At 37.3% G+C, this 13,722-nt stretch overlaps 1 protein-coding gene across 1 annotated transcript; it reads right to left on the bottom strand.

Annotated features, from left to right (window-relative positions):
* Window positions 1-212: 212 nt before the first annotated feature.
* LOC104803441 (DNA polymerase kappa) lies at window positions 213-5,417 on the bottom strand. The gene is made up of 14 exons (XM_010527373.2): window positions 5,245-5,417; window positions 4,560-4,732; window positions 3,968-4,141; window positions 3,736-3,859; window positions 3,542-3,642; window positions 3,347-3,433; window positions 3,108-3,203; window positions 2,730-2,850; window positions 2,071-2,199; window positions 1,705-1,796; window positions 1,445-1,556; window positions 1,077-1,345; window positions 640-962; window positions 213-571 (listed from the first exon to the last, which is right to left on the bottom strand). The coding sequence occupies exons 1-14, from the start codon at window positions 5,324-5,326 to the stop codon at window positions 454-456; spliced, it is 2,001 nt and encodes a 666-aa protein (XP_010525675.1). The 5' UTR covers window positions 5,327-5,417; the 3' UTR covers window positions 213-453.
* Between the last annotated feature and the right edge of the window lie 8,305 nt (window positions 5,418-13,722).

The raw sequence follows: 13,722 nt of genomic DNA, 5'->3' as shown, positions 1-13,722 counted from the left end.
TTTTTTTAAAAAATTTATAACTGATGTATTTATCTAGAATTTTTCCACAAATTCCGATATTAATATGCGATTTTTCTCAAAATTTAATTCAATTCAATATAAAAATTGAATAGTTATAATATTACTAAAACAAAACAAATTGAATATGTAAATACTTAGACCAAACCTAAACCAAAAATGTAAATTTCAACATAGTTAAAATAGACAATATAATATCAAATTTTGGGATTAAATAGACATTAGGAAATCCTAGCCAAAATATATCTTCAAGGGTTGTGAAATCTGTACTAATTTATTTTTCTTCCATACCATACAACATTAAACTCTATGGAATTAAAAAATGGGCGGTTATTTATTTAAGAATCAACCTATACTAAGCCGAACTATACCGATCTAATTATAAATAATTTCAACAATGCACAATACTATAAATACTTGCGTGGAAGAAGAGGCTCAGAAGTTTTGGTTGCTCTTTGTGAAAAATGCATGTATGGGAATATAATTGCTCTCCTTTGGCCCCGACTTCTGCTTCTTTCCCTTTTTTCCCTTTGCTTTCTCGACGGCCCTAACACTGTTTACAACCGTTTCGTGAGCAACAGAGAGAACAAGAGCGTTAACTTTACTAGTATGGTATCTTACCTCCGTTTCGAGATGGGTGTGGCTGAAGAACTCGGAACGGATTCTTGCTTTTGAAGTCTCTCCGCAAGATGGAAATCAGAGTGCTCTCGCCTTTCCTCGGAAAAATTTGGAGGCACCTCAATCCCACATATCGAACATTTGAGGCCATCGACCCAAAATAGTTGCTCCATTTCCCTAATTGGCGAAACTGCAAATGATTCCTCACCCATTGTATCTTGTTTGCAACCCTCGTGTTTCCCCAGCAATGCATCAACTTCCACGAGTTGCGACATTTCTTTATCTAGAGCTCTAAATGCATGGCAAGAATCATCCATGGTGTTCCTCTGGGAAAGTTGAATGTCAGGAAAACGAGAATCGTGATTAGGAAAGAGAGACAAAATACGGAAAAACAAAAATCCGAGTGTCAAATTTATAGATCACAGCTAGAGAAAATATACTGTGTTGATTTCTTCATTTCTTGCATGTTCTTGATTTGGGTCAGCTTCCATGACATTGCCATCGTCATCGTAGCTCATCTCATGAGTATCAAAGGACAAGCTCAAGCTGTTGTCGTTACTTAAGCAGTCTTTACGAGCATCTAAATCCATTGAGCCATGATTATGCAGATTTCTCCCAAAGGAATCTGTTGGAACAATGAATTTGGTAATAGCGGTCTGTGAAGCATCACCATTCCGTTTTTCTTCATTGAATTGAGACATACGCAATCCTGCAGGTACAAATTAAATCTCTGGAACTTGGAATCTCAATGAATATGATACTTAAGTTCCTACAGAAACCAGATGGAACCACACTAAATAACTAGTACCTATCAGCCTTAAAGAAACGGGAAGTTCCGCCTTCAACAGTTTTGAAGCATGCTTTAATATGTCCTCGCTTGAAAATGTGTACTTTTGCAGGCTTACAGCTCTGGTCCTAATCTGAGGATTGCAGGGCAGTCACATTATTATGCACATTGATTGATTCCGAAGAAGATGAGCACAAACTTCTCAGGACGGGACGGAATGACTAAATTCCGAAAGCAAATTTATAGTAACCAAAGAAAAGAGGGATTAATAGGAATAGCACCTCAAAAGAGGCGGTTTTCAATTTAAGTGTCAACGTTTTTGCAGACAGGCCCTCCTTTTTCATGTCATCAGACAGCAGTTCTGCAATTTCAGCTGCCAAAACAACAGAGATGGCGTGGTTCAATAGGTGTTATGTCTAAGGGAAAAACAATTATTTATATAAGCTTCTATGACTACACATGATCAAAAACTCCCACATGAAGACTAGAACTATGTTTTGTGCACAATATGAATACTGTAAACCATTTGGATCAAAATTTATTAAGATATATACTGGTTCACTTGATATCTGCAGTTGCATCATTGTAACATATGATACATTGATACATGAGAAGAAAAATACAAGAAGAACGGTTGAACAACTTACCCAATTTACGGTAAAGCACCATTTCGTCTCCTGTAGCGGCAAATGTCCTTTCGTTACTAATACTCTTACGAGACCTCGCCTGAGGGGTATCTGTCCTCCCAAGCCCCAGTCCAACAGAAAGAAAAAAATCTACAAAATTGTGGAATTTGTACTATGTAATTAGTGCATTGGCATATACTCTAGTGCAAAACATGAAACTGCAGTTGCGAGTAGCAAGATAGAGGGGATAATCCTTCACTTGTATCTATTTTCTATTCCCTAGAATTCTGGAATTTGGAAATGAAGATACCAAACACTTTTGCAACTGGTCTCCAGTAATTTTTCAAATTAAGACTGTGTTAGAGTCCCACATCGGAAATATATGGGAACAATTGAGTCAATATAATACCATGGGCACCCTCCCCCAATAAGCTAGTTTTTGGGGTGAGTTCTACCCATAGGCTTTGAGACTTTGTTGGGTGGGTTCTATCAGACTGCAAATCCATCAGTTTCAGATGTGAAAAGAAAATTCTGACCACAAATTTCCATATAGAATTGTGAGTTGTCTTGAATCTGAAAGGTGACACCTTTTTTTTCTTACCTTGTTACACTAAGACACAGTAAACAGACTAATCCAGCTCCACACAAAGGAAACGGTAAAAGAAAACAGGAGATACTACCTGCTGAAGACCAAGAGAAAAGTGCATAGAGGAGAGATCCCTTGTGTACCATGTCTTCACATGTTTTTATTGCCAAAGCATCTTTCAGGATATGTTCTGTCACCTTACCGATTCCCCCAACCTGTTATTCAATTTTCTTGTTTATCTCAGAAGCAAGCTTTATACTAATAAGATGAAGAAAAGCACCACAACTCAAGGCCTCACACTTCAAATTCTCACATTAGGTGAAAGTTGTTCACAATCCGTAGACTGAAGGAATCGAGGGGAGGGGCTATGAATAGCTAATTGGATGTATCCTAATTAAATCAATCCTTCATAAAAATTCTTGGACGAACAAGTGATTTCAAAAGAAAATGCAACAATGTGCTTATCACATACCTTCCTTATAGGAAGGGAAGATATGAATGTCATGACAGCCACACGATCATTTGGTAGAAGAAACTTCCCATTAGGCTTGTTTATATCTGAGCAAACCTGAAATGTGATAGGGATGGATTAAGGAAAAATTATTCAGCAAAACAATAATTTAGAGCACTCTGACACATGTACAACTGCAAAACCAGCGAAAAACATAGAGTTCGGAGACAACTTGGATGTTAAGCACATAGACAAGGAACCTTTGCGAGTAAGCGATTTGGAGCTACTCCAGCACTACATGTCAGACCGGTCTCAGAAAAAACAAAAGATCTGAGATCTTCTGCGATCTGCACAGATTGAAGACCCGAACAGAACAAAATTGTAAGAATCCACTAGTAAGCAAAGTAAAAAAATTATCTCACATAAAGAACATGCATATCATTGCTCACACTTACTTCTCCTCCTGAAAGGCCTCTTTCTCTACAAACCTCAGTAATGTCGAGGTAGGCTTCATCCAAACTGGCAGCGACAAAATTAGGATCATAATTCCTAAAAACTAAACGAGGCACATATATAAAAGGTAAGAAGAGAGAAATGAGGAGGGAATGGAAGCTTAAACATATCCTCAGCGAAAGGAAGAAAAACTAACCTTTTCTTGTTAAATCACTATAATGGATATACTTAGTGAAATCAGTAGGAACAATTATTAAGTCGGGACACAATTTACGAGCAATGAAGCCTGGCATTGCTGCACGAACTCCAAATTTCCTTGCCTAAGATAGATTGTAAAAACTAAACAATAAGTACAAGTTGCGAGCCACGACAAGTAAATTATATCATCCATGCAGTGTTTCTTCAACCAAACCAAAACCATGGAATACCTCATAATTAGCTGTAGAAAGCATGGACAAGCTTCCAACAGCCATGGGCTTCCCCTTGAGTGAAGGATTACTCAAAGTTTCAACAGCAGCATAAAAAGCATCCATATCGACATGCAGCCAAATTCTGGAGAGGTCACGTGTAGCTTCTAGCTCTAAAATCCTTTTATCCACCACCTTCAAAACGATAAAACATCATACTTTGCAGCTGACATAATCAAAACAGAGAAAAAAGTTCTTCCCTATTGCCAAAAAAAGGTAAGAAGAAAAGAGTTATTCCTATGAATTTTATCGTGAGTCTATTTATAAATCCAAGATTATACAATTTCTTAAATTTTCGAAAGGGTCTTCCTACTGATTCTTTGTCAGCAGTTCCCATTATGTATCATAATCCAGATTGGTGCTATTTACATGTAACAGATAGCCCAGGAAATAGAAAACAAAGAAACTATATTATATCCACCATTACTTGACAAGGAGTGCCAACTCCAATAGTGCTGAGTACATCAGTTTGGACTTCAAACATCTTAGACTGAGAGCAAATTAAGATTTCTGCAGCATTCATATTTTTGAACATAGATTGGTAACCTCATACCTTCTGATAAGAAGATAAATCGGAAGAAGCGAGCTTTGAACACCTTTCACGCATGTGCTCGATTTTTTGTCGAATAAGAGCTTCCTTACGTTCCTCGTTCTGAAAATACTTGGATCCCTTGCTCATTTCGTATACAACCTTTTGGACTTTCTCCTTATCAACTCCCTCCATTCCTAAAGAAAAAATCGTATACAGTCATGTATTACCGAACTGAGTGAAACCGGATTGCGGATTCACATAGCCGGGGGACTTTGCAATTCAGAAAATAAACATTCAACATCTGAAAATGATCATAAACTTCACGATTTTTCATTGAACGGATGTAAAAGGAAATCAGAAAAGACGTAAATTCAGGAGTTTGATTTTTCACAAATATATGCAGAGACTATAAGCAAGCTCTATGAGACTATAAGCAACGAAAATTCCAAAATAATTCCAAATCGTTCGTTTGGAAACATAACATTCCAAATCCAATCCGATCAAATTACGCAAATCATGTATGCCCAGTCAACTTCGCATGGTTCGGACATCAAAATCGAACCCTATTTGTAATAAACTGCGAACTGAAGCGAAATTACTCATGTCCTGTCAGATGGATAATACCATCAGAAAAGGGATTGGATAACGACGAAAGAAGAGAAGAAAAAAAGGATTAAAAACCCTAGAGTGAGAATCCGAGAACCACCCGCTTTGGCGTTGGTGTAGACAGTGTTGTACGATTGCCATGGGCGCGACTGAAGATCACTAGACGTCTCGCCATTTTCCATTTTTTTCCCCCTCGAGCCTTGGGAGTCGAAAGAAAAGCTTGCAGAAGAAGAGAGAGAAACTGAGAAATGCTGGAGCTTACGACGAAAGCCCGCCGAATTTATACGGACACAGCCTCTTTATTTAAAAAAGAAAACGGAGAAAAGAAACAAGTCATTGTTGGAATGGGCATTAAATCAAAAATACATTTGTCCTTTGGTATGAGTGATCATGTCGTTCATCTCACCTAAAATAAATATAATATAAATATAATATGATGACATTTTAATTTTATTAATTATAACATTAAATTTATAAGGATCACACTAATTTATTATATTCATACATAGTATGTCTTACTAATCATTTGATTAAAACATCATAAATTTAACGTTATCAGCAATGAGATCAAAATGTGACCACACTGTATTTCGGATCACATGATCACAGTTGGAGAAAAATATGTGTTGAAGTCAAAATATCAAAGTAAAATTATTTTTTATAATACCCCATTGGAATTGGACCTTTCCAGAGACCCAATGCTTTTGTTTCTTCGGTACGAAGAAATTAAACAGTAGGCTAATGTGCAAGTGTTGTCATATATAGGAAACAAATGGTAAAATCCGTAAAACGGTGAAAAATAAATTTTTAAATTTATTATATAATAAATTTATTCTCAAACTTAAAATATATTATTATAATTTTTAAATTTATAAAATATATCATTATAATTTTCAAATTAATTTTTAAATCAATATTGTCAAAGTTTTTTCTAATACAAATTAATAAGTTTAGGAATTATAATGAAATATTTTACAAGTTTAAAAATTATAATGTCATATTCTACAAGTTTGGAAATAAACAAAAAGTTTAAAATTTTGTTTTTCATTATTTTATAAATTAAAATTTTTTTATGGATTTTACCCAAATATAAACGTTCACTTTCTCTTTCAATCCTCTCTTTTCATTTTCTTTATTATTATTGACTTTATTGACATTTTATTTGTAACACAATACAATACATTATCTATAATTAAAAAATCATCCGAACGTAACGAATATATAATTTTTATCTTTAATTATTTTTCATTTTAAAACATTCTTCAAATTTGATTCTGTTTTTAATTTTATTATATATATATATATATAGAGTCAACCACCATTGAATAATGTAAAGTTAATCGTAAATATTTATATCACATTCATATAGATTTCGAGAACTCAACTAATAGTCGATGATATGAATGTTTATAAATATTTTTATTATTATTGTGATGATCGATTATGCCACCAAACTATAAATATTGTTATGAATGATTAATTGATAGATATGTTACTCTGACCAGGTCGGTTTGTGAAACTTATTAGAAATTTATTAGATGGATTTAGGTGATCCAATGGATCTATATTCTAATAGGTTTTAGCTGTCTTAAGTTGAAGATCCAATAGGTCCAATAGGTTTAAAAAACTATAATGACTTCTTTATTTTGTGTTTAAAAAATATAATTTAGGGTTAAGTAAGATTAATAGAAAAATAATATTTTTCTCCCTTTCTTTCTCTCTCTAGCAGTCGTCTTCTATCTCCCAGGAACGTCTCAGTTTTTGTTTCCAACCTCCAGATCGTGGTCTAGCAGACACAAACCCGTAAGTATGGACTACTTGTAAAGAGCGTTTGATTTCAGCGTTTGTGACATGTCTTTGGATCAAAATGGATTGATATATTGATACTTTTATCATTATATGCAAGATCTGTTGATTGAGTTCGTTACATATTATTATGTTGCGTGAAATCCAAATTGGAAACCTAGAAACCGTTATGAACGCATGTTCAGGGATCTCCAAAACCCAATATCAATATGTCACCTTATTATATTTTTACTATGCTAACTATTTATATAATATTATTATTATTTCTGTATTGGGTTACTATATCACTCCAATTATTTTACACAACATGAATGATATTAATTTCTTATATTATACGAATAATTATATATCATTTATCGTAAATTCGTACTTGAATAAATAATTATGAATAACATAAATTTGTTCTCTTTTTGATAAACATGTCGAACTTGGTCAATTTCGAAATCGTTACCCTTGATACTTATTGAAAAAATTATATGACATTAACATTTGATATCAAAATGTATTTAAACGAAAAAAAGATTGTTGCAACAAGCGATAAAGGACATATGACATCAAAAGCTTATAAGTATCGATAATATTTCTGCGAATATCATATTGATAATACATTAAAAGATGAATATCGAACAAAAGGTAATATCACAAATTTATGGGAATCACTCAAATATCGTTTTGATCATCAAAAATATGTAATTCATCTGAGGACCAAACATGATTGGTTGAATTTGAGGTACCAAGATTTTAAATATATGCGAGAATATAATTCTGCAATGTTTAAAATTATCTCCATATATATTGCAATTATGTGGAGAAAAAGCGTCGAATGTTGATACATTGAAAAAAACATTGTCAATTTTTCATACTGATAATACTGTTATATAATAACAATATCGAACAACGGAATTCACAAAATATAAAGATTCGATCCACATCTTCTTTATTGTTGAACAAAATAATTAGCTCTTAATAAAAAATCATCAAACTCGTCCAACTGATTTTACCGTATTATTTGAGATAAATATGACGTTTTGAAATTATAACTATTGGCATGGTCATGGATGTGGACATGAACGTGGTCAAATACCTTCTTAAAGTTGTAGTTCCATGTGAATCCGCCTTTTGAGCATGACCTGTTGTAGTGATTATATTCAACATGGGTTTCACTTATCCTAGTAAAATGATCCCACACATCGTATGTAAGTCTCATTTTACATTTCAAAGATTGACTTTACATAAGAATTGATTTCAATTCTTCCACTAGTATTATCTAATTGTGTATCTTCGTCTGGATCAATTCGCTCATATTCCATATCAATAATATCATCCATTAAATCTGATAAAATCAATAAGAACCTTAAATATTGGATATATTACAATACAGATGTTGGTTTATATGCTCTATGTTGCTTAACGATATGAGTACCATGACATTTTGTATTGACAGTTCATGATTTTGGTTAAGTGAATGAATGTATTTTTCTTTATTCGTTTTGCATATTTGATGAATAAGGAAATCCATTGTTCGTTGTGAACGATTCTAAATTCCCTAGTCGTGTATTATTGTGGAAATGATAATATAATAAGACTAGTGATGTACGCACAGAAGATGATGGAAGCAAGTCTGATCGCAATCACCGACTCGCGTCTAGCGGCACTCGAACTCACGAACAAACGGGGATAATCGAAGGGGATTTACGGGAAACTCTCTCAATCACCGGCTCACTCAAGTGGCACTCGAATTCAAGAGAGAATCAGAGAATGGATGGTGGAAATGAAGGGGAAGATGGCGAGTATGGCTTCGGACAAACCGAAGGGTGAGTCGGACACACCGAGCTCGGGATTTTCGGACAAACCGAAAGAGATTGTTGGACAAACCAACAAAGGATGAGGCAAGCTCGAAATTACTTCATTCAAATGTTCAAATCTGATTACAAAAGAGTTCTAGGTGGCTTATATAGGGAAAACAACAATAAATACAAGTCTTCATGCAAGAGAAGGAGCCTAATTGTCATTTAATAAGGTGGTTAGGAAGAAAATAGCTGTTGGAATTTAATGGACTAATGAGGTGGGCATTGATTTGTACTTGGGCTGAAATGGACAGCTCATGGGCTGGCTTGAAGTCATCTTTGAGTCCAATAGCTTTCAGCCATGATGGAGGAGACGTTCTGGGTTAAGTCTTGGCCGAAAAGGGAGGTGTTCGCGTCGTGATCCCAGACTCCGTGAAGAACTTGAGTGACGACCTTTGTTAACGTGATGCGGAGGGCTTGAGCTCTAACACGAGTGAGAGGAGGCTCGGCTCTATGGCTTGCTCGGGGAGCCTTCGCGTTGTGCACGTCAAATCCCGTTCCCGCGGCTTCGAATGATCTTGTGATGTTATGATCATCCGGCAAGAGTCTTGACACCTGTTGGGTCAAGTCTTGAACATCTTCTAGAGCTCCTTCCGTTAAGCTCCCGTCCTCGTCCAAGTTGCTAGCTCCGATGTCCTCATCAGGCTCAAACCATGCCCTTGTTCAACATATGATATCGTGAGACAAAGGATCAGAATTCGAGCTGTTAATGCCTTGGTTAGATCACCTCTAACTCAATGTGCTCGACATCATATTGCTCTTCTTCTCGTGTTCTTCCTCGATCGAATTGCTCGTATTGCTTGATTGTTTTTGGGTTTATAGCGGTTCTAATCCTTGAATCATCCATGCATCTATGATAAAAGTATTTGGCTTCGTGTGCTCGGATGAGGCTTTCGATGGTCAATGTTGGAATTGCCTTAATCTTCTTTTCGACCATGCACAAGATCTGCAATCTAGTAGCAAAATCTAGGACAACAATGTTAGTGCAACTTGTGTTCTCATCAAATGGCTTCCTTTGGTTATAAACAAGAATAAAGATCAGAACGAAGTTACCGCGTAAGGCTCTTGGAGTAAAGAACATGACCCAAATGTGTGTTCGAGTGTTGGTGGTGTCGTAAGGACCGATCAAGTTCTCCACGTTTGTACACTTTCTTCGTTCGAATGGTGCGTCCTTCTTTGGTTCCATGGGCATTAAAGTGATCATGCTTCTTGGGTGCCCATTGAGTTGATGGTAAGGAATACTCTTGACATGCAGAATTTGATCTTGGAAAATGCACGTAGTTGCCTCATCTTGCAGTTCTTTGACCTTTTCATCAAAATGTAGTACTTGCGAACAATTACCAAGATCTAGAAAAACAACCTCATTGTAGTATGTGCATCCCTTGAGAACTTTATAGATGTAATCCATTTGGAAAGTTCGCATTTGTTGCTCAAGATTCATAACATACTCATCAAAATATGAATCATACACAAGAATAAAAGTAGGAACGAAATTACCGGTTGCTCCAAGTTTTTGACTTATGATGCAATTGCGGTCGTTGGTGATGTCATTCGTCATCGTTGAAGGTTTGCTTACCACCTTGAAGCCATCACTTTCCTTCTTGGATGTGACTTTTATTTGCTCAAACCAATCCAATCGTATCATTCCTATGTCCCGTTTGACTTCGTTCAAGTTCTCGCCTACTATCACATTCTCCGATTTATCGGCTTCATTGCTTTCCATCTCTTTCGTGTTGTTGGAGTCCTCAATGATTTCCTTGACTCTGAATGCCTCTTTCTTGACGCCATGCATCTCTTCATTTGCATTCGCAGCACTTTTGGGTACTTTTATCATGAGGTGGGGATCTTCGACCGGTTCCTCTTTCTCTTCGTTCACACTCTATTTCCTTCTTGGACATAACCTCATACATCTCTTCAAGATTTACCATAACCTCAACTATGGACTTTGATTCTCCGTCATCCTCGATGATGATGTCTCGTTGCTTGGGACATTCTCGTGCCAAATGATCTTGGTCCCTACACTTAGAACAAATAACCTCACGTTTATGATTAATATATGAGAAAAACGTTTTGTTACTTAGTGCGGTGACCGCCTTTGAAGATACGGTTGATTCCTCCTTGTATCGAGCATCATGATTCTTCGCCTTGTCTTTGTCTTTGATTTTGACAAAGCTATTGCTTAAGGTTTTTGTGCTTGTATGTGCCTCCTTTCGGCGCTTTGTTCATGTGTTGCTCTATTTTAATTGCCGAATGCACGAGATCTTGTAAGTCATGATAGACCTTTTGTTCTACCTTTCTTGCTATTTGGTGTTGCAAACCATCGAGAAAGTGTGCCATGAGAGCTTCTTCGTCGTCGTCGATTTTCAAGTAAATGAGAAGCTGTTCAAATTCTTCGAAGTATCCCTTAACTGTCTTGTCTTCCTGCATGATGTTATCAAATCTATATTGCAATTCACGAAGACAATGTCGAGGGACATACCTTTTTCGCATGAGGATTTTCATCTCCTTCCAAGTGGAAACCATATCATAATGTGCACGGCGTCGATTGCTTTCTTCTCGTTCCCACCATGTGAGAGCATCCTTCGCGAGTTGGGACGCTGCGTATTGAATCTTCCTTCGGTTCGACAAGGAATAGTATTCGAAAATTGCATCCATTTGGCGCTCCCACTCGAGATATTCCTCGGGATCTTTCTTTCCCGTAAAAATGGAAGATTTGAACTTCGGATCAGCCCTTAGTTCATGATACGGGCGGTGGTTTGGGGCCCTCGCAGATTCTATGGGTCGGGTCTCCTGCTCAAGTCATGTGAGGCGATCTTGAATCTGTTGTAACATTTGAAGCATAACGCTCTCACTAGATTCTATGTTGGCCCGTTTGGTAGACATATTGACTTACACTCTTGCACTCGTTTTACTCGCAGTTCTTGTGCACTCAATCAAGAAACACACACTTGTATGCAAACAGTCTCAAACAAGCATGCTAGGTCACGAAACGTGCAACATTAAGTCCAAACAAATATAGCATAAACGTTCAATGTGCAACAATGTCGTGTACAAGCTAAAACGTGCGATCAAACCTATTCCACACACGGATTCTACTAAGCAACGACAAACAGATTTTTTTGCGCAATCAATCAAACACTCGGCGTGCAAGAACGGAAAGAGTAGACGTGATTATCAACGAGCAATTCATGCACTGCGCAATCTGTACGTACCCTATCAATCACGTACAATCGAACAGCAGCCAACGATGGAAGAAACACACAACGTGCGATACAAAGTCGATCAGCAACATGCGAGTAAATAACGTATAACAATGTGCGATATATCAACCCAACGTGCTAATAATTTACGACCAGCGATCAACACGTTCACATCGTACAGGAGAGATTTACTCAAGAATGAACAGCAAACACGCAAGACAAACGTGCTATCGAAGCAAAAAAAAATGAACGAGTGATAACAATCAACGGTTCGTCGTAATCACGCTTAAAACAGATTTTTCGGTTGCAGATTTCAAATGATATGTCAATCAACGTGAGCAAGGATAACACGATTCTAGACACACATAAACGTGCAAATGATTCACAAGTGTTCTTCACACAAGCTGTTTGATCTACCAAGCAAACGAAGTGATCACACAAATCTGATTTTGGAAGATGAACGGTCAACAATCACACAACCAAATCGTTAATCACAAAACAATGGATCAAGCTCGGTCAAAGAGGGATATCACCGATATTTAACTGCGCTTAAGGCTCGTGAATCTCGCTCGAAACTCTCGTTTACAACCTGAAAATTCGTAGCAACACAACTCAGATTTTTCGGGACTGTTTTTCGGTTTTTTCAATGAAACTCGAACAAATGATAAAACAGAAATTATAAAAGGATAGATCTCACCCGGGGAACGTCCTATGACTCGAGCAAGCTCTGATACCAAAATGATGTACGCACGGAAGAGGATGGAAGTGTTGGGTTATCTACGGGTTCCTAGCATGCGATCATATCGATCTAGGGTTTGGTTTACTAGGTTTCATGCAGCGGAAGAAAAATCTAAACCTAGTCAAACGTCACACGCAACCAAACTCGCAGAACCCGAAAGATCGTGTATATCACCGAGGAAATCGTTACTTACCTCGTTCTCGATGAGACTTGAAGTTTGTTTCGATCCGGGGCCTGTTCTAAATCACCAAGAGCTGAAAGTACAGCTCCTCTACACGTATCCACACCGACGGGAAGGATTCCAAACAGTTTGGAACGAATCTGCTAGGATTAGTGAAGAAAAGGGTAATCAAGAGACGAGATCCAATCCCGGGACAATAGAAATCCAAGAGAACAGCTTCTCTAGGGTTCTAAGGTGTTTCTCTGAGTTTTAGGTCGGCTCTATTTAAGTTTAGACGAAACCCTAAACTTAAATAAGATTAGAAAACCCTAAAATTCGAATTTTGAAAATATTCCGGATCCCGGTCCGCCGGACCAGGAGCTTGGTCCGGCGGACCAAGCTTAGTCCGAAGCACGCGGTCCGCCAGACTTGAAGGCTTGGTCCGGCTGACCAAGTGTGGTCAGCTCCGGACCAAGACCCTTCTTGGTCAGTTCGGTCCGACCTGCCCGCTTCTCGGTCCGCCTGTCTTCACGAATCATATGGAGATAGTAGACATGCAATATGGGATTTGTCACCTCCTTAACAGGAGAGATATCGCTGGGCCCTCTCGTGGAAGTCGGACTATGAAAACGCGTGGCCACGCTATAGATGAAGTTGCATCTATTTTATTAGTCGATTTGCCAAGACGAGAAAGCAGTTGAACTTGAAGGGTGGCTCAAACCATGCCCTTGTTCAACTTATGATATCGTGAGACAAAGGATCAGAATTCGAGCTGTTAATGCCTTGGTTAGATCACCTCTAACTCAATTCAACGTGGGTGGTCATG

This window comes from Tarenaya hassleriana, unplaced genomic scaffold (assembly GCF_000463585.1).
Source record: "Tarenaya hassleriana unplaced genomic scaffold, ASM46358v1 Cleome88, whole genome shotgun sequence".
Classification (NCBI taxonomy): Eukaryota; Viridiplantae; Streptophyta; class Magnoliopsida; order Brassicales; family Cleomaceae; genus Tarenaya; species Tarenaya hassleriana.
This window is presented reverse-complemented; position numbering and strand designations above follow the sequence as displayed.